The sequence below is a fragment of the Hyla sarda genome, unplaced genomic scaffold, assembly GCF_029499605.1.
Source record: "Hyla sarda isolate aHylSar1 unplaced genomic scaffold, aHylSar1.hap1 scaffold_80, whole genome shotgun sequence".
Lineage (NCBI taxonomy): Eukaryota > Metazoa > Chordata > Amphibia > Anura > Hylidae > Hyla > Hyla sarda.
Window position 1 is genome coordinate 678,229 of NW_026610825.1, and position 21,550 is coordinate 699,778.

Below are 21,550 nucleotides of genomic sequence, written 5' to 3' on the forward strand. Positions count from 1 at the left end.
TAGTCTGAAGATGACCCATTGAAATAAATAGGAGAGGTTTCTGGACATGCTCAGGGACCTGGGCAGAGTTTATTCTACAGGGAAGTAGAGACTGAGCCGTGGGCATTATCTATTGGGAAGATCCTGTATTCTCTTCTGGTCAAATCCAAACCCCTTTGATCCAAGAAGGTTACATTCTCATTGCTGTAAAAAAATATACATGGTGGGCCATTTATAAACTGGGAATGGTTGGTGATATTAACTTCCTGTTTGTGGCACATTAGTATATGTGAGGGGGGAAACTTTTCAAGATGGGTGGTGACCATGGTGGCCATTTTGAATCCAACTTTAGTTTTTTCAATAGGATTTCACAAGAAAAACAATGATGACCTTGGTTTTAACAAAACTTTATTCTTTCATTAATTATTTACAAGTTTCTGACCACTTATAAAATGTGTTCAATGTGCTGCCCATTGTGTTGGATTGTCAATGCAACCCTCTTCTCCCACTCTTCACACACTGATAGCAACACCGCAGGAGAAATGCTAGCACAGGCTTCCAGTATCCGTATACACTGCTATATACTGCTATATACACTGCAGGAGAAATGCTAGCACAGGCTTCCAGTATCCGTAGTTTCAGGTGCTGCAGAATGGGCAAAACAAAAATTGGAACAGGACCCTCAGTTTACGCAAAAGATTTTGTTCAGTGATGAGGCAAACTTTTACGTGAATGGTGAAGTTAACAAACAAAACCACCGCTATTGGTCTTACACTAACCCACATTGGATAGATCCCTCCAAGACTGTTGGAACACAAAAATTGATGGTATGGTGTGGTATATGGGGTACAAAGATGGTGGGGCCATTCGTCATCAATGGAAACTTTAAGGCCACTGGATATGCGAAATTGCTACATGATGATGTGTTTCCCTCTTTATGCACTGAAGCTGCACGTTCCCTGAGTTTTTCCTTCCAGCAAGATGGTGCACCACCACACTATAGGTGTCAGGTCTGAGCATTCCTAGATGAACAGTTTCCTAAAAAAGTGGATTGGTCATCATGGGCCAGTTGAATGGCCCCCAAGGTCTCCCGATCTGACCCCCTTAGACTTTTATCTTTGGGGTCATCTGAAGGCAATTGTCTATGCTGTGAAGATACGAGATGTGCAGCACCTGAAACTACAGATACTGGAAGCCTGTGCTAGCATTTCTCCTGCGGTGTTGCTATCAGTGTGTGAAGAGTGGGAGAAGAGGGTTGCATTGACAATCCAACACAATGGGCAGCACATTGAACACATTTTATAAGTGGTCAGAAACTTGTAAATAACTCATGAAAGAATAAAGTTACGTTAAAACCAAGCACATCATTGTTTTTCTTGTGAATTCCCAATAAGTCGTATGTGTCACATGACCCTCTTCCTATTGAAAAAACAAAAGTTGGATTCAAAATGGCCGACTTCAAAATGGCCGCCATGGTCACCACCCATCTTGAAAAGTTTCCTCCCTCACATATACTAATGTGCCACAAACAGGAAGTTAATATCACCAACCATTCCCATTTTATTAAGGTGTATCCATATAAATGGCCCACCCTGTAGATGAATCAGACCTCAAGGTGCAGATAGCAATTGGTAGATGTAATAATAGGGAATACATGGAAAGAGGTGTGGCTGGTAACAAGTATAAATGCTTTAATGGATAAACTATGCAATAAAATAAGTTTAAGATGTAGTCATGCCCCTATGTAGGGCCCTTGGTACAGGATAAATTTATGAGGTTAACATAAAGGGACTGGTGTCTGAGCAGGGCCCTTGCTGCAGATGATGTTTGGTTATATAAGATGCAGATTTTGCAAACGATTTATTAAATAAAATACTAAACATAAAAAGCAATGTAGTGTTAGTTAGGGTAAAATAATGATATGCCCCTTTGCTGTATTGTTCAATATTGCTGTTACGCCTAGCGCTCCGGGTCCCCGCTCCTCCCCGGAGCGCTCACGGCGTCTCTCTCCCCGCAGCGCCCCGGTCAGTCCCGCTGACCGGGAGCGCTGCACTGTCATGGCCGTCGGGGATGCGATTCGCACAGCGGGACGCGCCCGCTCGCGAATCGCATCCCAGGTCACTTACCCGTCCCGGTCCCCTGCTGTCATGTGCTGGCGCGCGCGGCTCCGCTCTCTAGGGCGCGCGCGCGCCAGCTCTCTGAGACTTAAAGGGCCAGTGCACCAATGATTGGTGCCTGGCCCAATTAGCTTAATTGGCTTCCACCTGCTCCCTGGCTATATCTGATCTCCTCCCCTGCACTCCCTTGCCGGATCTTGTTGCCTTGTGCCAGTGAAAGCGTTTAGTGTGTCCAAAGCCTGTGTACCTGAACTTCTGCTATCCATCCTGACTACGAACCTTGCCGCCTGCCCCCGACCTTCTGCTACGTCTGACCTTGCCTCTGCCTTGTCCTTCTGTCCCACGCCTTCTCAGCAGTCAGCGAGGTTGAGCCGTTGCTAGTGGATACGACCTGGTTGCTACTGCCGCAGCAAGACCATCCCGCTTTGCGGCGGGCTCTGGTGAAAACCAGTAGCCTCTTAGAACCGGTCCACTAGCACGGTCCACGCCAATCCCTCGCTGACACAGCGGATCCACAACCCGTAAGCCGAATCGTGACAGTAGATCCGGCCATGGATCCTGCTGAGGTGCCGCTGCCAAGTCTCGCTGACCTTACCACGGTGGTCGCTCAGCAATCGCAGCAAATTGCCCAACAAGGACAGCAGCTGTCGCAGTTGACCGCCACGTTACAGCAACTTCTGCCTCTGCTACAGCAACAACCATCTCCTCCGCCAGCTCCTGCACCTCCTCCGCAGCGAGTGGCCGCTCCTAGCCTCCGCTTGTCCCTGCCGGACAAATTTGATGGGGACTCCAGACTCTGCCGTGGATTTTTGTCTCAGCGTTCCCTGCATATGGAGATGTTGTCGGACTTGTTTCCTACAGAACGGTCTAAGGTGGCGTTCGTAGTAAGCCTTCTTTCAGGAAAGGCCTTGTCTTGGGCCACACCGCTCTGGGACCGCAATGATCCTGCCACAGCCACAGTCCAGTCCTTCTTTGCTGAAGTCCGAAGTGTCTTTGAGGAACCTGCCCGAGCCTCTTCTGCTGAGACTGCCTTGCTGAACCTGGTCCAGGGTAATTCTTCCGTTGGCGAGTACGCCATACAATTCCGTAATCTTGCTTCTGAACTATCCTGGAATAACGAGGCTCTCTGCGCGACCTTTAAAAAAGGCCTATCCAGTCGCATCAAGGATGTGCTGGCCGCACGAGAGATTCCTGCCAACCTCCAAGAACTCATCCATTTGGCTACCCGCATTGACATGCGTTTTTCTGAGCGACACCAAGAGCTCCGCCAGGAAAAAGACTTAGATCTCTGGGCACCTCTCCCACAGCATCCTTTGCAGTCTACGCCTGGGCCTCCCGCCGAGGAGGCCATGCAAGTGGATCGGTCTCGCCTGACCCTGGAAGAGAGGAATCGCCGTAGAGAAGAAAATCTCTGTCTGTACTGTGCCAGTACCGAGCATTTCTTGGTGGATTGCCCTATCCGTCCTCCACGCCTGGGAAACGCACGCACGCACCCAGCTCACGTGGGTGTGGCATCTCTTGGTTCTAAGTCTGCTTCTCCACGTCTCACGGTGCCCGTGCGGATTTCTCCTTCAGCCAACTCCTCCCTCTCAGCCGTGGCCTGCTTGGACTCTGGTGCCTCTGGAAATTTTATATTGGAGTCCTTTGTGAATAAATTCAGCATCCCGGTGACCCGTCTCGTCAAGCCGCTCTACATTTCCGCGGTCAACGGAGCCAGATTGGACTGCACCGTGCGTTTCCGCACAGAACCCCTCCTGATGTCTATTGGACCCCACCTCGAGAGGATTGAGCTCTTCGTTCTCCCCGGCTGTACCTCTGAGGTCCTCCTCGGTCTGCCATGGCTCCGGCTTCATTCCCCCACCCTTGATTGGACCACCGGGGAGATCAAGAACTGGGACTCTGCCTGCCATGGGAAGTGCCTCTCCCCCCCTCCCAGTCCCGTCAGGCAAGCCTCTGTGCCTCCTCATGGCCCCCGTCCTGGTGTCACACTGCCCCGTGCCAGGCTTCGCCCTCTGCCCTCCCTCCCCATTCCCGCTCCTGCTGTGCTGCCTCCCGTTGAGGAAACCCTCCATTCTTTCCCGGTGTCCTCATCCCAGGGGAGGCAGTTACCGGACAAAGAAAAGGGGAGACCTAAGGGGGGGGTACTGTTACGCCTAGCGCTCCGGGTCCCCGCTCCTCCCCGGAGCGCTCACGGCGTCTCTCTCCCCGCAGCGCCCCGGTCAGTCCCGCTGACCGGGAGCGCTGCACTGTCATGGCCGTCGGGGATGCGATTCGCACAGCGGGACGCGCCCGCTCGCGAATCGCATCCCAGGTCACTTACCCGTCCCGGTCCCCTGCTGTCATGTGCTGGCGCGCGCGGCTCCGCTCTCTAGGGCGCGCGCGCGCCAGCTCTCTGAGACTTAAAGGGCCAGTGCACCAATGATTGGTGCCTGGCCCAATTAGCTTAATTGGCTTCCACCTGCTCCCTGGCTATATCTGATCTCCTCCCCTGCACTCCCTTGCCGGATCTTGTTGCCTTGTGCCAGTGAAAGCGTTTAGTGTGTCCAAAGCCTGTGTACCTGAACTTCTGCTATCCATCCTGACTACGAACCTTGCCGCCTGCCCCCGACCTTCTGCTACGTCTGACCTTGCCTCTGCCTTGTCCTTCTGTCCCACACCTTCTCAGCAGTCAGCGAGGTTGAGCCGTTGCTAGTGGATACGACCTGGTTGCTACTGCCACAGCAAGACCATCCCGCTTTGCGGCGGGCTCTGGTGAAAACCAGTAGCCTCTTAGAACCGGTCCACTAGCACGGTCCACGCCAATCCCTCGCTGACACAGCGGATCCACAACCTGTAAGCCGAATCGTGACAATTGCCTTGGAGTAGTTAATCACATTGGAGTCGGTAGAGCAATGATACACGTGATCGGCTATGGTTGTCACCAATAGAAACAGTCTAGAAAGTTTTAACTGCCTGGAGGCTCCGGGATTAGAACATGTAGAAATGCATCATGTTCAGTTCTGAAGAAGGGTAAGTACCTTATATAGAAATAGATGATTTCACAGGTTGGCACAGGCTGTTCCCGGCCTATGGGTAAATGTTACCTGTGATTTCCGATGAACATCTCGCTGTGCTGAAGATGTCGTTGTGAGCGGGGTGCCTGCTTGTCCTGCGAGGTGTCTGCTTGTCCTGCAAGAAGAATCTGGCAGGCTCCATTGCGGGGTAGCGTGGCTCTACGTCCGGCTTGATGGCAGTGTCCAGGTAGAGAGTTTAAGGCAGTTGCACACACAGCGTCCTCATGCGGCAGATGAAAATGTCAGGCGCGTGCACACACCTTGTGGGGGTCTCCTAATGCAGAGACTGTAGCGCTTGAGAGGTAATGTCATATAAAAGGCAAACTGTATAACAAGTTTGTGGCAGCAGAAGTGTGTAGCCTCCCATTTAACATATACCAATTTTACATTCTCATTGCCTCTGATGATGTGTCTAGTGTCCCAGAACATGTAGGGAAGGTTACAGTCTCTCTATAAATATAGGGAGAAATTTATCATTTCTTTTAGAGCATTTTTTTTATCTATGTTTTGGCGCAGTTCAGGTGCAAGCAGCATATTTAGCGACTTTTATGCGTCTTTTGATATAGACAGTTTCACTCTTTTTGCCTACCCGTATAACTTTTTCTTTTTGACCATGCAGGGGTCACGTATTTATCATTTGCGAATTTTGACAGAAAACGCTATTTTGTGCGCAAAGGTACTTTTTAAGGAAAAAGCTACACCACCTACCAGTAGGTGTGAGAATCACTTCTACTTTCCGCAATTCAACCTTTAACCTCTTGTGGACGGCAGCGTCCCACTCCCCTTCTATGACACTATTGATATATCTTTGATTTGTTTTTTCATAAATGCATATCCAGCAAATCTAGCATCTGTATTGAAACTGTTGTAGTTTTGTTCCCAGGTTTATGTCCCCTGTGGATCCCATATAAAACATTACGAGTGAAACACGTTGGGACGAGAGCAATTAATTATTGGTTCTTCTTTTCATATCAGAGGTTCGCGATAAGTTTTTTATTCCAAGGTTGTTCTCTGATATTGGTGGACTTTTATGTTTGATTCCACAGAGAGAAACTTTAGGTCACATAGTTGATAGCTATAATAGTACAGTGTTTTTATCAATAGATGATTAAAAGTTAAGTTTTAAATGCCTGTTTTGCCACTGTGAAATTTTTTAAGCATGGCAAGATAAGAATTAACATTTCTTTTTTAAAGTTAAAATTGTGTACAACATAGGGAAAATTATAGGTCTTAGTACATTTTGGCTGAAGTGCTAAGTTAGCATTGCACATGTCTAAAATAATATACAAAAAAAGTGCTCATTATAAACTAAATAATACTATTTATGTTTCTGAATATCCTTTGCCCAAAAAAATCATAGCAATAAAGAGCCATAACAACGTTATTTTCCCAACAGAGCAATATGTGGGCTTATTTTAGGTGGGATAAGTTGCACTATTTAATAGCACCCTCTATCTTAGCAGACAGTGGCCCTCATTTACTTAGAAAATCGAGTTGTAAGTCTATCTTGCTTTCTTACCCAACTGCTTTTTCCCCCTGATATTTATTATTATGTCGCATCCTGTTTGTCGCACATGGGTTTTGTTGGGTTTGGTTTCCAACTCCTCTGAGTTGTCGGGAAAAAATCCACAACAATTCAACAAATTCGGGTTGGAAACCTTTATAAATACGTGGGAAAGCTCAGAAATTTCGGGTTACGCCCCTTTTTCGGGTTTGGGAGAATCCACATCGGGTCCGTCGGGAAAAAATGTTGCATTGTGTCACAGACTGGCGCACGATGTCTGCGACATGTCGCAGACAAAGATGCGACAAAAAAACCCGACAAAACAAGTCGGGTTTAGAATAGTAAATGAGGGCCAATGTGTTGTGGGGAAATCCTATGTTAGATGGCACTGTTCTTAAATAGCTTAGGGTTCCCTGATCAAACACCTTTTTACAGTTTCTTGATATGCCCTCCTGGTACTGAGATATGAGCGTTTATAGCTTGTCTGACAATTCGGGGAATCAATCAGATGGGCGTGAACGTAATTGCAGGACTTACCGTATATACTCGAGTATAAGCCGACCCGAGTATAAGCCGAGACCCCTAATTTCAACCCAAAATCCCAGGAAAAGTTATTGACTCGAGTATAAGCCTAGGGTGGGAAATACATCATCACCGCCTGTCATCATCCAGACCCTCATCATCATCACCTGTCATCATCCCCTTGTCATCATCCCACACATCCCCCCTTCATCATCCCCTTGTCATCATCCCACACATCCCCCCTTCATCATCCCCTTGTCATCATCCCACACATCCCCCCTTCATCATCCCCTTGTCATCATCCCACACATCCCCCCTTCATCATCCCCTTGTCATCATCCCCACCCCCCTTCATCATCCCCTTGTAATCATCCCACACACCCCCCTTCATCATCCTCTTGTCATCATCCCACACCCCCCCCCCTTCATCATCCTCTTCTCATCATCCGCCCTCAGTGGTCTTCAACCTGCGGACCTCCAGAGGTTTCAAAACTACAACTCCCAGCAAGCCCGGGCAGCCATCGGCTGCCCGGGCTTGCTGGGAGTTGTAGTCTTGAAACCTCCGGAGGTCCGCAGGTTGAAGACCACTGCGGCCTTCGACATCATCCAGCCCCCTCTCACCCCCTTTAGTTCTGTACAGTACTCGCCTCCGCTCGGCGCTGGTCCGGTCCTGCAGGGCTGTCCGGAGAGGAGGTGGTCCGGTGGGATAGTGGTTCCGGGCTGCTATCTTCACCGGGGGCGCCTCTTCTCCGCGCTTCCGGCCCGGAATAGAGGCGTTGCCTTGACAATGACGCAGAAGTACGTTGGCAATGAACGCACCTCTGCGTCGTTGTCAAGGCAACGTGACTATTCTGAGGCCGGGCCCGAAGCGCTTAGAAGAGGCCTCCCCGGTGAAGATAGCAGCCCGGAACCACTATCCCACCGGACCACCTCCTCTCCGGACAGCCCTGCAGCACCGGACCAGCGCCGAGCGGAGGTGAGTACTGTACAGAGCTAAAGGGGGGTGAGAGGGGGCTGGATGATGTCGAAGGCCGCAGTGGTCTTCAACCTGCGGACCTCCGGCGGTTTCAAAACTACAACTCCCAGCAAGCAGATGGCTGCCCGGGCTTGCTGGGAGTTGTAGTTTTGAAACCTCTGGAGGTCCGCAGGTTGAAGACCACTGCTGGTGGAGAGTTCACTCGAGTATAAGCCGAGGGGGGTGTTTTCAGCACGAAAAATCGTGCTGAAAAACTCGGCTTATACTCGAGTATATACGGTACTGCATATTTTTGCTGCATATTTTAATCAGATGATTTTGCTAGCCATTAACTTCAATGGTAGCAAAATCAGCTGCACAAAATATGCATCAGATCTTGAATGTGTGAACGTACCCTCAGAGTGAATATCAGGTGATGAGCAGCATTATACAGTCAGGGAGTGTGTACAAAACATGCATGACATTTATAAATGCAACATAACAAATACATAAAAAATCAACAGACAATAAACCAGAGTATATTACAATGCAGCACCTTGAGCAGTGGACCCAGCTTAGGCACCTGAGGCAGCATTTACCCGACAGGGCCACATCCTGTACTGTAAATTTCCTTCTTAAATTTTTTCTGTCAGATTCAAAAACGTTTTATATGTTGTACATCTTGGCAAAATATTAACCTTTCTAATATACTTCATAGGAAAATTTAAAGGGGTATTCTGGACAAAAACATCTTATCCCCTATCGAAAGAAAAGGGGATAAGATGTCTGATCGTGGGGGGCCCGCTGCTGGGACCCCCCGTGATCTCCCTGCAGCAGCCCGCATTCTATGCATAGCTGCGTCTGTAGTTTCAGAAACCTCTGGGCTTCAGAGAGGGGGACGTGATGCCACGCCCCCTCCATTCATGTCTATGGGAGGGGGCGTTGCAGCCCCTTTAATTTCCATTTTATAGAAATCATGGTCCCCACACCATCCAGAACATAATCCTGTCCGACTGTAGCATCAACAGGCAGGAAAAAGTTCAGTAAGTAAGGGTGGGACTAGCACTTCTCTGTGCTCACTCCTGTCCTGTCTATCAGACTCCTGTCGGAAAACAGAGAGGAGGGGGTAACAGAGCAGCCTGCAGTGACTGGAAGAAGAGATGCAGCACAGTAGACTCAGGGAGAAATTTGAGTCCTGCAAAGTGAGGGACACGCCACCTCCAAAGCATAGAATTTCAAACTAAGTGAGCAACAGAAAGAAGGTATTTTTGAGAGAAATATAGGTGCTACACACTATATGTACATGATCAGGATTAGGTACTGAGTAAAATATAACATTTTGTGTTTTTTTTGTGGGATATGACAGGTACTCTTTAACCTCTTAAGGACCCAGGGCGTATGGATACGCCCTCACACCCTGGGCCTTAAGGACCCAGGGCGTATCCATACGCCCTGGCGTTTTCCGGTCTCTGCCGCGCGCCGGGCAGAGATCGGAACTGGATGCCTGCTGAAATCCTTCAGCAGGCATCCAGGGCAAACGCCGAGGGGGGCCATGTAGGCCCCCCATGTCGGCGATCGCCGCAAATCGCAAGCGAAATCGCCCTTGCGATCTGCGGCGATACCGGGCTGATCGGGTCTCTGGGACCCGACCGCCCGGTAATTTCGCATGATCCCGGCTGTCACAGACAGCCAGGACCATGCTAAAGAATAGGAGCGAGGTGGCAAGCCGGCCACCTCCTCCTATTCCCTGCGATCTGTCGGTTAACTAACCGACCAATCGCAGGGGGGGGGGGCGGTTACTTCCTCCCGTCCTGCCCGGCCCCTGAAAGTCCGGAGAGGACGGGAGGAAGACCGGAGGACGCGGCCCCGGTACTTACCTCGTCCCTGAAGACCCGGATCCAGACGGCGGCAGCGGCGACAGGTGAGTAGATCTTCAGCCGCGGCCGGGCCCTTTACAGTAATGCACGTCGCCGTAAAGCAACATGCATTGCTGTAATGGGACCCTGTAAACTACAACTCCCAGCATGCCCAGACAGCCCTTGGCGTCTGGGCATGCTGGGAGTTGCAGTTTTGCAACATCTGGAGGTCCACAGTTTGGAGACCACTGTGCCCTTCCAGATGTTGCAAAACTACACATCCTCAGCATGCCCTTACTGTCCAGGCATGCTGGGAGTTGTAGTTCTGTAACATCTGGCCCTTGAGATGTTGCAGAACTACAACTCCCAGCATGCCTGGACAGTAGGGGCATACTGGGAGTTGTAGTTTTGCAACATCTGGAAGGGCACAGATTGAGAACCACTGTATTAGTGGTCTGCAAACTGTAGTCCTCCAGATGTTGCAAAACTACAACTCCAAGCATGCTGGGAGTTGTAGTTCGGCAACATCTGGCTCTAAAGATGTTGCCAACTACTACTCCCAGCATGCTTGGCACACTGGTTGGGAAACATTGTCTGTTTCCTAACTCAGTGTTTCCCAACCCGTGTGCCTCCAGCTGTTGCAAAACTATAACTACCAGCATGCACTGATAGACTGTGCATGCTGGGAGTTGTAGTTTTGCAACAGCTGGAGGTCCCCCCCTTGTGAATGTACAGGGTACTTTCACATGGGCAGGGGCTTACAGTGAGTATCAGGCTGCAAGTTTGCGATGCAGCAAATTTTGCGCGGCAGCTCAAACTCGCTGTAACCCCCCGCCCATGTGACTGTACCCTAAAAACACTACACTACACTAACACAAAATAAAATAAAAAGTAAAAAACACTACATATACACATACCCCTACACAGCCCCCCTCCCCAATAAAAAGGAAAAACGTCTGGTACGCCATTGTTTCCAAAATGGAGCCTCCAGCTGTTGCAAAACAACAGCTCCCAGTATTGCTGGACAGCCGTTGACTGTCCAAGCATGCTGGGAGTTTTGCAACAGCTGGAGGCACCCTGTTTGGGAATCACTGGTGTGCTGCCTTCGCAATGTATTTTACATGCTTGGCACTCAGCAGGGTCTGTTCCTTTAAGACCCTCCATTTTCTTGAAGCCTAGAGGCGGGCCTTCTCTCTAAAACATAGGGCTAGCTCCGGCATGTCTCATTCATTCCAGCTCCAGCCACCACAGTGACCAGATCCACAGGACTTCTTAAAGCTAATACAGACTGCAAATCTGATAATACCAAAGCCTGTGAGTACGGAATTGTTAGTTAGCCTGTGTAGAGAAATGCTAGGCATTTGTAGATAGATAATGTGTTTTCAGTGTGTAGTAAGTGAGCACATGTTAGACCCTATCTATGTATTAGCTATGCATAATGTAAGGCACTTGAATAGCCATGCTTACATTTGTCTTTCATATGTTTGTTTTACAGTTTTACCGCACTTTCATTATATCTCAGTAAAGATTACATCAGTTAAGCAAACCAGCGTGTCTTTCCTTGAGATTCGGTATAAACTTGATGTGAAGCTGTGTCCACGAGACAGCGGAGACATTATAGTAAAAAGGCTTTTAAAACGTTATCAGAAGCAGTTAATCAGCTTTGAATCGTCCGCAACAGTAAAAAAGACTCATAAATCCTGTGCCCTGCAGTCTGTGTCGGAGTAAGGGCGCGAAGCACTAGAAAGTGAAACTAATTCTCTCACGTGCTATAACACCGCTGTGCTGTGTCCAGTCATCATTATCTACGCTGCCAGCTAAATCAAGATGCAGAACCCAGAGAACAGCACTCTAACAGTTAACCCTCAATGCTCCTATAAAGAGGAAGACACCTTGCAAAGAAGTAGATCTAGGTGCACAACATTGTCTAGAGCGTCCAGTCAAACAAATCTAACTTCGGTTAGCGCCGATGCATCAAGATTTAAACGCCATAGTTCTAGACACTCAAGCACCACCAGCCTGTCATCCGCTAGCGCCATAGCAACTAAGGCAAGAGCGAAAGCAGAGGCAGCTTGTGCAATGGCGTCCTATGCAAAGCAGGAAGCTGAATTGATGAAAGAACAAGCTGAAGCACTTAGAAGAAAAGCTGAAGTGCAAGCATCTTTACACTTACTGCAACAGCAGAAAAACGCTGCAGCAGCCTTAGCCGAGGCAGAAGTTCTCACAAGGGCTGCCGAAGCTCAGTTCGCTGACATAGAAACCCAGATGTCACCCCTCAGCGCAAGCCAACGTACCCGTGAGTACATACAGTCACAAGCAACCATGTACACTGACCAGCAGTTCAATGACACATCAAGGCCATCATTGACTCCACCAGCAATAAGCAACTTTGATTATACGCAACACTGCAAGACTGAATCAGAACCTCAGGGTAGGAAGTCAAGTGGTCACATCCTCAGAGACCAATCTGCCAACCTGACAAGAGTGCAAACGGATGCTGATGTACTCCCTCCTCAAGCAAATACAAGTCTGGATTATAGCAGAAAGACTTACAACAGAGGAGAAGAAAGCAGACTTAGTCAAGTACCTCATCAGCCTTACCAGCCGCAGCCATACCCTGAGTTTACACCCAGGAAGTATTCACCAGATGCAGCAAGAGCTACAGAGGTAGCAAGATTCCTGATGCGCCGTGAGATAGTGAGCGCTGGTCTCATGAAATTCGACGACCGTCCAGAAAACTACTGGGCCTGGAAGTCATCTTTCCTAAGCGGTACTCAAGATTTAGATCTGACAGACAGAGAAAAGCTTGATCTGCTCGTCAAATGGCTAGGACCAGAGTCCACTGAGCAAGCCCAAAGAATCAGATCAGTACATGTTCATGACGCAACAGCAGGACTTGCAATGGTGTGGAGGAGACTAGAACACTGCTATGGGTCACCTGAAGTGATTGAAGATGCTCTTCTGAAGAGGATAGAAAATTATCCAAGAATGACAAACAAAGACAATCAAAAGCTGAGAGGGTTTGGGGACCTACTCTTAGAAATAGAAGCCGCTAAGTCTAGTGGATATCTGCCAGGTCTCTCATACTTAGATACAGCACGTGGAGTTGATCCCATAATCGAGAAACTTCCTTTCAACTTGCAAGAAAGGTGGGTCACTCAAGCATCAAGATACAAGAAAGATCATCGAGTCGCATTTCCACCATTCGCCTTCCTTGCTGAATTCATCGTAGACCAAGCTGAAACACGCAATGATCCAAGCTTTGCTTTCCTGAACAAGAGAACTGCAAGCTCCCCAAAGGTAGAGCAAAAACATCCAACGCCTTACAAAGAACGCAGAGCAACAGTTTCTGTACGGAAGACAGAAGTCTCGCCTGAGTCTGCAGTCAATCAGGAAGACAGCGCAAGTAAGAAAGTTGAGGAGCCAGACAAAATATGTCTAATCCACAACAAGCCTCATCCACTAAGAAAATGTCGCAGTTTCAGAAGTAAGACATTAGAAGAGCGCAAAGCTTACCTTAAAGACAATCACATTTGTTTCAGATGTTGCTCTTCAATTCAGCATCTTGCAAAAGACTGTACAAAAACAATAAAATGCACAGAGTGCAACAGTGACAAACACCTGTCAGCACTACACCCAGGACCACCACCATGGAAACAAGAAGTTCCAGCAACTCAAGAAGATCATGGTGGGGAGCAAGGCGAGAGTACAACGCCAGCAGTAACCTCAAAGTGTACTGAGATCTGTACAGAGCAGGGCCGCCCCAGATCATGTTCCAAAATATGCTTAGTCAAGGTGTATCCTGCAGGCTTCAGAGAAAAAGCAATCAAGATGTACACAGTCTTGGATGAACAGAGTAACAGATCTCTGGCAAAAACAGAGTTCTTTGACCTCTTCGGTGACAAAGGAAGTCCAACTCCATACACCCTGAAGACTTGTTCTGGAGTTGTAGAGACAACAGGGAGAAGAGCAAGCAACTACATCATTGAGTCATTAGATGGAAAGACAAAGGTGACTCTTCCTACCCTCATAGAATGTGATGAGATACCAGACGACAGGTCAGAGATCCCCACACCTGAAGTTGCTCGTCATCACCCCCATCTGGTGCGAATATCAGACCAGATACCAGCACTAGATCCAGATGCTGCAATCATCCTTCTACTTGGGAGAGATATCCTCAGAGTGCACAAAGTCAGAGAACAGTACAATGGGCCACACAATGCACCATTTGCACAACGCCTTGATCTCGGATGGGTCATCGTTGGAGAAGTATGTCTAGACGGACTCCACAAACCAGAAAAGGTGAATGTCTACAGAACACATCTGTTACAGAATGGTCGTACATCTTGTCTTTGCCCATGTACCAACAGTCTACACATTAAAGAGAGACTTGTTAACCCAACACATCATCGGAGTATCCAGAGGTGCATGGAAGACTTAGCCTCAACTGGAGATACAGATGAACTGGGCTGTAAGGTGTTTGAAAGAACACGAGATGACGACAAGCTAGCACCCTCGGTGGAAGATACTCTCTTCCTTGAGATTATGGACAGGGAAGTCTTCAGAGACAAATCAGGCAGCTGGGTAGCCCCTCTACCCTTCCGGTCACCACGCCATCGCCTTCCTGACAACAAGGTACAAGCAGAGAAACGCTTCACCTCGTTGCAGCACATGCTACAAAGAAAGCCAAATATGAAGAAACACTTCCAAGCCTTCATGCAGAAGATCTTTGATAACGATCAAGCTGAAAAGGCACCACCACTACAAGAGAACCAAGAACACTGGTACTTACCAATATTTGGGGTGTACCATCCTCAGAAACCAGGCCAGATACGGGTAGTATTTGACTCTAGTGCGAAGCACAAAGGCCTCTCACTAAATGATGTCCTTCTCAGCGGACCTGACCTGAACAATACACTCCTTGGAGTACTCATCAGGTTCAGAAAAGAACTCGTAGCAGTGACAGCAGACGTACAACAGATGTTCTACTGTTTCCTTGTTCGTGAAGATCACAGAGACTACTTAAGGTTCCTGTGGTATGCAGACAATGACTTTAACAAAGAAATCACAGAGTACAGGATGAAGGTACATGTGTTTGGAAACAGCCCTTCTCCAGCTGTAGCTATCTACAACCTGAGACGAGCAGCACAACAAGGTGAAAGACATGGTCAAGAAGCCACACAGTTCGTCATGAAGAACTTCTACGTAGATGATGGACTTGCTTCTTTCTCCAGCAACGAAGAAGCTATCAACGTCCTGAAAAGTACAAGAGAAATGTTGGCAGAATCCAACATAAGACTGAACAAGGTAGCTTCCAACAGCAACAGAGTCATGGAAGCATTTCCAATGGAAGACCGTGCTAAAGACCTCAAAGACTTGGATCTAGGAACAGAATCACCACCCTTGCAAAGAAGTCTTGGGATTAGTTGGGACCTGAAGACTGACAGTTTCACCTTCAGGGTCTCCAGAGAAGAGAAGCCATTCACAAAAAGAGGTGTCCTATCTACAGTCAACAGTCTTTACGACCCCCTGGGGTTCGTAGCACCCATCATCATGCAAGGCAAAGCTCTTTTGAGACAGATCACTACTGAGCAAGAACAAAGTGACTGGGACATACCTCTACCTGAAGAGAAGGAAATGCAGTGGAAGTTGTGGAAAGACTCATTGTTAGAGCTTGAACAACTCAACATCCCTAGACCATACGTATCTGTTTCCTTGTCTGCTACAAAGAGAAGAGAAATATGCATATTCTCTGACGCCTCCACTATGGCTATCGCATCTGTCGCCTACCTTAGGGTAATAGACACTGAGGGACAAAGCCATGTCGGGTTCCTCATGGGAAAATCTAAGCTGGCTCCCAGACCGGCTCACACTGTCCCACGTCTAGAACTTTGTGCTGCTGTCTTAGCTGTAGAAATGGCAGACATGATTACAACAGAACTGGACATCGAGATCCATGCAATGAACTTTTATACAGACAGCAAGATTGTGTTAGGATATATTCACAATGCTTCAAGAAGATTTTATACATACGTGGCCAACAGAGTGACACGTATCAGAAAGTCTACAAGTCCAGAACAGTGGCATTACATCAGCACTGACAAGAACCCCGCTGATCATGGGACAAGACTAGTGCCAGCCGCTGCGCTCAAGCAAACTAACTGGTTTGTAGGTCCATCCTTTCTTCGTAAACCAGAAACCAAAGAAAATACTCAGGTAGAGACCTTTCAGCTCATAGAACCAGATCAAGACAAAGAGGTAAGACCTCAAGTGACAGTTTGTAGGACTATAGTTACAAGAGACAGTCTGGGCGCTCATAGATTTGAAAGGTTTTCTAGCTGGAAGTCGCTGACCCGTGCAATCGGAAAACTTATCTGTCTAGCCAGATCCTCCTGCAGAGCTACCAATACTGATCAGCATAGCAATGACCACCTTGAACAAGCCAAGGTCACGATCATCAGATGCATCCAGCAGGAAGTCTTTAAAGAAGAAATCCAAAGCCTTATGAAAAAGGAAGAGATTTCTCGACACAATACGCTAAAGAAGTTGAACCCTATCCTCGACGAAGATGGAGTGTTAAGAATTGGAGGTCGCTTGTCGGCAGCAGATACAACTATCCAAGAGAGACATCCCTTCATCATACCCAAAAATCATCACATCGCTCTTCTTCTGGTGAGACATTATCACGAGCAAGTCGCACATCAAGGTCGACACTTCACTGAAGGAGCGGTACGGTCAGCAGGGTTGTGGATCATAGGAGGTAAGAGACTAGTCTCCAGTGTGATCAGCAAATGCGTGACCTGCAAGAAGATTAGAGGGAAACTTGAAGTTCAGAAGATGTCAAACTTACCTGCGGACAGACTTTCTTCAGATCCTCCATTCACTCACGTAGGTCTAGACGTTTTTGGCCCTTGGAACATCTCTTCTCGCAAGACCAGAGGAGGCAGTGCCGAGAGTAAACGTTGGGCTGTTCTGTTCTCCTGCCTGAGTACCAGAGCAGTTCACATTGAAGTGATTGAATCTTTATCCACTTCAAGTTTCATCAATGCCTTGAGAAGATTCTTCTCTATCCGAGGACCAGCAAAATTGATTCGTTCAGACCGTGGCACAAACTTTATTGGGGCTTGCAAAGAGTTGAAGATCATTTCTACAGACTCTGAAACAGGTTCCTATCTTCAAAACCAAGGATGCACTTGGACTTTTAATCCTCCTCACGCATCGCATATGGGAGGAGCCTGGGAGAGGATGATAGGAGTAGCTCGTCGCATTCTGGATGCCATGCTCCTGAAGGTTGGGTCTACTCGCCTCACACATGAAGCTTTGACTACGCTATTGGCTGAAGTCATGGCCATTATGAACGCCAGACCTTTGGTTCCAGTGTCCACAGATCCGGAGATGCCGGCAGTCTTGACACCTGCAATGCTGTTGACTCAGAAGATGGAACCAGTGACAGCCCCCACAGGAGACTTTGACCTCAAGGACTTGTACACCAAGCAATGGAAACAAGTTCAAAGTCTTGCGGACATTTTCTGGAAGAGATGGAGACAGGAATACCTGGTGACACTCCAGCCACGCAAGAAATGGCAAGATGACAAGCCCAATTTACAAGTTGGAGACGTTGTTTTACTGAAAGACTCTCAGGCCCACAGGAACGAGTGGCCTATTGGACTCATTGTGGGGACTGATCCTAGTAGTGATGCTAGAGTTAGAAAGGTTGAAGTTAGGATTGTTAGACAGGGCATTCCCAAAGTGTATGCAAGACCAATTTCTGAAGTAGTTTTACTCCTGTCCAAGGGTTAGTGGCATAACAAAAAGTATGCCAGGTGGGGAGTGTGCTGCCTTCGCAATGTATTTTACATGCTTGGCACTCAGCAGGGTCTGTTCCTTTAAGACCCTCCATTTTCTTGAAGCCTAGAGGCGGGCCTTCTCTCTAAAACATAGGGCTAGCTCCGGCATGTCTCATTCATTCCAGCTCCAGCCACCACAGTGACCAGATCCACAGGACTTCTTAAAGCTAATACAGACTGCAAATCTGATAATACCAAAGCCTGTGAGTACGGAATTGTTAGTTAGCCTGTGTAGAGAAATGCTAGGCATTTGTAGATAGATAATGTGTTTTCAGTGTGTAGTAAGTGAGCACATGTTAGACCCTATCTATGTATTAGCTATGCATAATGTAAGGCACTTGAATAGCCATGCTTACATTTGTCTTTCATATGTTTGTTTTACAGTTTTACCGCACTTTCATTATATCTCAGTAAAGATTACATCAGTTAAGCAAACCAGCGTGTCTTTCCTTGAGATTCGGTATAAACTTGATGTGAAGCTGTGTCCACGAGACAGCGGAGACATTATAACTGGCGTAGAATACCCCTATGTCCACCCCTATGCAATCCCTAATTCTGGCCTCAAATGCGCATGGCGCTCTCACTTTGGAGCCCTGTCGTATTTCAAGGCAACTGTTTAGGGTCACATATGGGGTATCGCCGTACTCGGGAGAAATTGCCTAACAAATTTTGTGGGGCTTTTTCTCCTTTCACCCCTTTTGAAAATGTGAAGTTGGGATCTACACCAGCATGTTAGTGTAAAAAAATAAACTTTTTACACTAATATGCTGGTGTTGCCCTATACTTTTCATTTTGACAAGAGGTAAAAGGGAAAAAAGCCCCCAAAATTTGTAATGCAATTTCTCCCGACTACGGAGATACCCCATATGTGGGCGCAAACTGCTTTGGGGGCGCGCAACAAGGCCCAGAAGGGAGAGTGCGCATGTACATTTGAGGTGATTTGCACAGGGGTGGCTGATTGTTACAGCGGTTTTGACAAACGCAAAAAAAACTAAACCCCACATGTGACCCCATTTCGGAAACTACACCCCTCATGGAATGTAATGAGGGGTGCAGTGAGAATTTACCCCCCACTGGTATCTGATGGATCTTTGGAACAGTGGGCTGTGCAAATTAAAAATGTTGTACAGCCCACTGTTCCAAAGATCTGACAGACACCAGTGGGGGGTAAATGCTCACTGTACCCCTTGTTACGTTCCTCAAGGGGTCTATTTTCCAAAATGGTATGCCATGTGGGTATTTTTTGCTGTCCTGGCACCATAGGGGCTTCCTAAATGCGACATGCCCCCCGAGCAAAATTTGCTCTCAAAAAGCCAAATATGACTCCTTCTCTTCTGAGCATTGTAGTTCGCTCGTAGTGCACTTCTGGTCAACTTATGGGGTACCTCCATACTCAGAAGAGATGGGGTTTCAAATTTTGGGGGGTATTTTTTGCTATTAACCCTTGCAAAAATGTGAAATTTGGGGGGAAACACCCATTTTAATTAAATTTTTTATTTTTTTTGTTACGTATGCAAAAGTCGTGAAACCCGTGTGGGGTATTAAGGCTCACTTTATTCCTTGTTACGTTCCTCAAGGGGTCTAGTTTCCAAAATGGTATGCCATGTGGGTATTTTTTGCTGTTCTGGCACCATAGGGGCTTCCTATATGGGACATGCCCCCGAGCAAAATTTGCTCTTAAAAAGCCAAATATGACTCCTTCTCTTCTGAGCATTGTAGTTCGCTCGTACTGCACTTCAGGTCAACTTATGGGGTACCTCCATACTCAGAAGAGATGGGGTTACAAATTTTGGGGGGTATTTTCTGCTATTAACCCTTGCAAAAATTTGAAATTTGGGGGGAATCACACATTTTAGTGAAATTTTATTTTATTTTTTTACATATGCAAAAGTCGTGAAACACATGTGGGGTATTAAGGCTCACTTTTTTCCTTGTTACGTTTCTCAAGGGGTCTTGTTTCCAAAATGGTATGGCATGTGGGTATTTTTTGCTGTCCTGGCACCATAGGGGCTTCCTAAATGCAACATGCCCCCCAAAAAACATTTCAGAAAAACGTACTCTCCAAAATTCCCTTGTCACTCCTTCGGTTCTGAGCCCTCTACTGCGCCCGCCGAACACTTTACATAGACATATGAGCTATGTGCTTACTCGAGAGAAATTGGGCTACAAATATAAGTATACATTTTCTCCTTTTACCCCTCATAAAAATTCAAAAATTGGGTCTACAAGAACATGCGAGTGTAAAAAATGGAGATTGTGAATTTTCTCCTTCACTTTCCTGCTATTCCTGTGAAACACCTAAAGGGTTAAAAGGCTGACCGAATATCATTTTGTATACTTTGGGGGGTGCAGTTTTTATAATGGGGTCATTTGTGGGGTATTTCTAAGATGAAGACCCTTCAAATCCACTTCAAACCTGAACTGGTCCCTGAAAAATAGTGAGTTTGGAAATTTTGTGAAAAATTGGAAAATTGCTGCTGAACTTTGAAGCCCTCTGGTGTCTTCCAAAAGTAAAAACTTGTCAATTTTATGATGCAAACATAAAGTAGACATATTGTATATGTGAAAAAAAAATTAAAATATTTTGAATATCCATTTTCCTTACAAACAGAGAGCTTCAAAGTTAGAAAAATGCAAAATTTTCAAATTTTTCATAAAATTTTCAAATTTTTCACCAAGAAAGGATGCAAGTTACAATTTTTTTTTACCACTATGTTAAAGTAGAATATGTCACAAAAAAACAATCTCGGGATCAGATTGATAACTAAAAGCATTCCAGCGTTATTAATGTTTAAAGTGACAAAGGTCAGATGTGCAAAAAATGGCCGGGTCCTAAGGTGTAAAATGGCTGGGTCCTTAAGAGGTTAAGGTACATTCGAAAGTCTGCTGTAGAACCTACATTAGAATTTGGAGGCATACCTTTGGATCAGCACACCAGTTTGCAGTTTATATGTTATAGATTTGGCCAAGGTTTTGGAAGTGAGTAAGCCTCAGCTACCTGTTTCACACCTACCTGATGAACAATCTGCACAGATTACTCCAGGAAGTTAATTTTTTTTTATTTTTTCTGTGACACAAATTTCAAATCCACTTTAGGACAGACTCCACACAATCTTCATATAAATTCTGATGCAGAGTCTTGTGAAAAAAAAACCCTATGTGTGAACAAGGCCTTATCAGGCTGTCCAGGCATGCTGGGAATTGTAGGTTTGCAACAGTCGGAGGCACCTTGGTTAAGAAACACTGCCTTACTGTATTTCCATAGGTCTTGAGGTATACAGAGGGTTTTTTGTTTTTTGTCAGATTGTTAAAAACATTGGCCCTCATTTACTATTGCAAACCCAACAAATTTTGTCGGGTTGTGCACCAGAATTTGTGCCAGAATAAAAAAAAATAAACCTGACAAACTCTCCATTTTACTATGAAGACCCGAAAAGGGGGTGTGATTGTTGGGAAAAGGGGACGTGGCCACCAAAAAGGGGCGTGTTCCTGACATTTTGACATATTTGCTAAGGTTTCCACAGAAAATGTGGTGGATTTAAAGGGGATATCCAGGAAAAAGCTTTTTTTTATATATATATATATATATATATATATATATCAACTGGCTCCAGAGAGTTAAACAGATTTGTAAATTACTTCTATTAAAAAATCTTAATCCTTTCAGTACTTATGAGCTTCTGAAGTTTAGGTTGTTCTTTTCTGTCTAAGTAATCT

At 46.7% G+C, this 21,550-nt stretch overlaps 1 protein-coding gene across 1 annotated transcript; it reads left to right on the forward strand.

Annotated features, from left to right (window-relative positions):
• The first annotated feature begins 11,097 nt into the window (after positions 1-11,097).
• LOC130346715 (uncharacterized) lies at positions 11,098-18,264 on the forward strand. The gene is made up of 2 exons (XM_056554577.1): positions 11,098-11,300; positions 11,482-18,264. Exon 2 carries the CDS (start codon positions 11,814-11,816, stop codon positions 17,784-17,786), a length of 5,973 nt encoding a protein of 1,990 aa, XP_056410552.1. The 5' UTR covers positions 11,098-11,300; positions 11,482-11,813; the 3' UTR covers positions 17,787-18,264.
• Positions 18,265-21,550: the final 3,286 nt, after the last annotated feature.

Coding starts and splice junctions, on each gene's coding strand:
- LOC130346715 (XM_056554577.1), top strand. CDS start 11,814: ATGCAGAACCCAGAGAACAGCACTCTAACAGTTAACCCTCAATGCTCC.